At 29.3% G+C, this 3,516-nt stretch overlaps 1 protein-coding gene across 1 annotated transcript; it reads left to right on the top strand.

The window, feature by feature from the left end:
* Window positions 1–1,149: 1,149 nt before the first annotated feature.
* Window positions 1,150–2,457, top strand: LOC109241575 (mavicyanin-like). Its single transcript, XM_019408332.1, has 2 exons — window positions 1,150–1,318; window positions 1,887–2,457. Exons 1-2 carry the CDS (start codon window positions 1,150–1,152, stop codon window positions 2,303–2,305), a joined length of 588 nt encoding a protein of 195 aa, XP_019263877.1. The 3' UTR covers window positions 2,306–2,457.
* The last annotated feature ends 1,059 nt before the right edge of the window (window positions 2,458–3,516 follow it).

Here is a 3,516-nt window from a genome sequence, read left to right as displayed (position 1 = left end):
TTCTTTTTTTTTCGTAGAATTTGAATTGTAGTTCTGGAAAAAATACGCAGATGAGAAATCTCCTTTCCCTTTTAAAAATTGAATTTAATGTAGAATCAATTAATACCAAGATTCTCTCCTTAATTTTAGCTCATTTTTTAGGGAATATTCTGCCCTTTTAATACCTAATAGACGAATGGTACAAAAATTGTAGGTAAAACGTGGACTGCGCGGGTAATTTACATACTATGCACATTTTTGGTAATAAAGTTTTATATATGGTATAGATAAAAAAAACCTCAATTTTAAATGCCTACAAATAGGTCAAATGTAAATCGCAATCCCGAATTCAAAAAGAAAAAGAAATAAAAAATTATAGATCACAATTTTTTTATCAAACAGCATATCATAAAAATAAAAAAGTGGCCTAGTAGCCAAATATATAAACATCGTATTATATTGACTCTTTAGCAATGGGATTTTGCATTTAAAGAATCACTTAATTAGAATTTTATTTTTCCTCATAAAATTAAGTTAATTTCTCTAAAAGGGGAAGTTATATATTTGGCTATTCGGACAAAAATATTTATAATCCCTAGCCAATATAATATTGTATACTAATTATGCATACTATATATATTTGCCGACTATTTTTTCGGACGAGCAGCTATTTAAGTTAATTTTTCTAAAATTAATAGGGTTTGTTCATAATTTTATCATAAGGCACTTGGCTATTTTAACCCTTGTATGTATTGTTTTGGTCAACCACGGTAATTAAAAAAAAAAGAATGGCAATATTTTGAGACTTTTGACGATAAGGAAAAACTTAGGGGACAAAATCACGTACCATGCTGCAGCTATGTGAATTCCAGAAACATTTATGGTAATTACTTTTTAGAGATTCCTTTTCCTTTTCCGACAATGTGTTTAGTTACCTTAGTTTCACTGGAAATCATGAGTGGAGTAATTGGAAATTAATTTTCCTAAACTAGCATGCATGTTTTCCTTAAATTCATAGTCCTAGCAAGGATCGGAGACCATTAACTACGTCTATAAAAGCCTCAAATCGGATCCTCATTCACTCAAATCATTAATATTCAGATTCAGAGTTTAATTCTTTGTTAGCAATATATAGCATTGAAATATATACAAAAATTTACTACCAATTATATGGCTTTATTCAGAAAGGCAATGATGTTTTTGTTGGTGGTTATAATGACTATCATAGGATCAACTATGGCTGAGGTGTATGAAGTTGGTGATTCTGCAGGATGGGATTTCAACGTTGATTACAATCAATGGGTTTCTTCCAAAAAATTTAAACTTGGTGATTCTCTTGGTAAGATCTTCGTTTTCCTCTTGTTCTTTTTAATACTTATAATTTACTTTAATCTTAGCTATTACCTTGGTTATAGTATATGTACTCATTCTTTTGGCCGGCACCCTCAATTTCCTAGACATTAAAATTTGCTCAATAGTTCTTTTTGTAGTATTGTGTTATTTGAAAATAGCAAGTTTTAGCTCTCAAATTAATTGCAAGACGATTAGTTTAAAGCAAAGGAAACTTAATTATGTAGGAAAAATTGAAATTTAAACAAATAGGGCAGCAGTTGGAATAGAGCAAACGTATACATTAAAAGTCATCATTTAGGGCTTAAAACAATAATGTGAAAAGTAGAGGCCAATTAATCAGTTTAAACGGCCAATTTTGTTAATTTATATTTTTAATTATGACAAATAAAGAAATCATAAGCTTTTTTTTATATTGTTTGATTTTTGCAATGCCAATTTTGTATGTATATATATGTATTATGTACATATAGTATATACAATTTTTAGCTAGTGACAATTTTGTATTTTTTGCCATTGTTTTTGGTTTACTTACATGTGAATGGTGTGAAATGCAGTATTCAATTACAACCCACGGTTACATAATGTGATGCAAGTGGACAGCAACGACTACAACGCATGCACAGATAACCATCCAATAGTAATATACAACACCGGCAGCGACACACTTACCCTGGAAACACCCGGCGATTACTTCTTTTTGTGTGGGTTTCCAGGTCATTGTGCTTCTGGACTCAAATTTCACATCAAAATCTCAACTCCATTTACTCCTCCTGCTGCTCCACGAAATTCTAGCTCCGGCTCTTCTCCTCCGGCGAGGTCGTCGTCTACCTTTACTCCTCCTAATAATGGCGATCCTTGGCTTCCTGGTTTTCAACCTAACAAGCCTAAAAGCAGTGCTTATAATTCATCCAAATGGTCACCCATGAGCATGTTGCTTCTTGCTACTTCTCTGTTTCTAGGCATGGTTTATTAAACTGCACAGATCGATCGAGCTCGTCATAATTTGGAAGACATAGCTAGACAGTAATTTTGTACTAATTAACTTTTGTTAGCGGGTTTTCCACAGTTCTAGATTACAATTGTTAGTTGTATGTTTCTTTGCTTAATGTTATACTAATAATATTCGCAGTTACTTACATTCTATTGATTTTTTTCTCATTCAATTGATTCGAAAATTCAAAAGCGAATAAAAACCGGTAGATTATTGCAAATAAGAGATATTTAGTTCAAGGTTGTACCATCCGACCTCTATAATAGTCACCTTATATAATACTAGCATTTTATTTCGTTATTTTTGTATTTTTATATCAATTGGCTATTACACACATATAGCATTTTTTATGTTTAAATATTTACTTAACTGTTATAAACCAAAATTATTCAAAAATCAATAGAACGTAGTACACATTCTCCAAATCTTAAACTTTATACAATACTAGTATTAGGGTACGCGTTTTGCGCGTGTACCTACGCGTGTCAATGGACATATAAATTTTAAAAGTTAAGTAAATATTATTAAATAATGTATTTTCCATTATTGAACATATATTAAAGAAAAATATATAAGTTCCTAAAATAACGAATGTTAATCTCACTAAGTTAGCTCAATAAAACAAAAAAAATTCTACTCCACATAAGTTTTTATATGCCCTAGTTATGATTTATGAGGCTTGAAATATCTTTTGAAAATTATTATTATATTTGTTACCAAATACTATAAGAAAATAACATAAAAATACTTTAACCACAATTATTCAAAGATAACAAAACAAATTGAAGAATTTGAATCTTTTGGTATTTTAGAAATTCGTGAGTGACGATGTAGAACTCCTCATAGAAAAAATTTAAAAATAACAATAAAAGTTTTAAGTAACTAATATTGAACTACAAAAATATATAATACTATATTGAAAATATAGAGAATTATCATTTACTGGAATGAATATAAAAAGAAAAAAAATTATAATGACACTTCTTTTGAATACCTTTTGTCTTATGTTACATCCTTAATGCTTCAACTTAGCACGTTTAACAACTTAATTTTAATACTATATTATAATGGATTTTGCTCTATTTTCTTTATTTCTTTCACGGCCGATGCTTTTCTAGTGAAAATAAATTTATGTACCTTAAAAGATTTATAAACTTGACAAATAATTTTACTTACATAATGATTTTGAAAAA

This window comes from Nicotiana attenuata, unplaced genomic scaffold, assembly GCF_001879085.1.
Source record: "Nicotiana attenuata strain UT unplaced genomic scaffold, NIATTr2, whole genome shotgun sequence".
Lineage (NCBI taxonomy): Eukaryota > Viridiplantae > Streptophyta > Magnoliopsida > Solanales > Solanaceae > Nicotiana > Nicotiana attenuata.
This window is presented reverse-complemented; position numbering and strand designations above follow the sequence as displayed.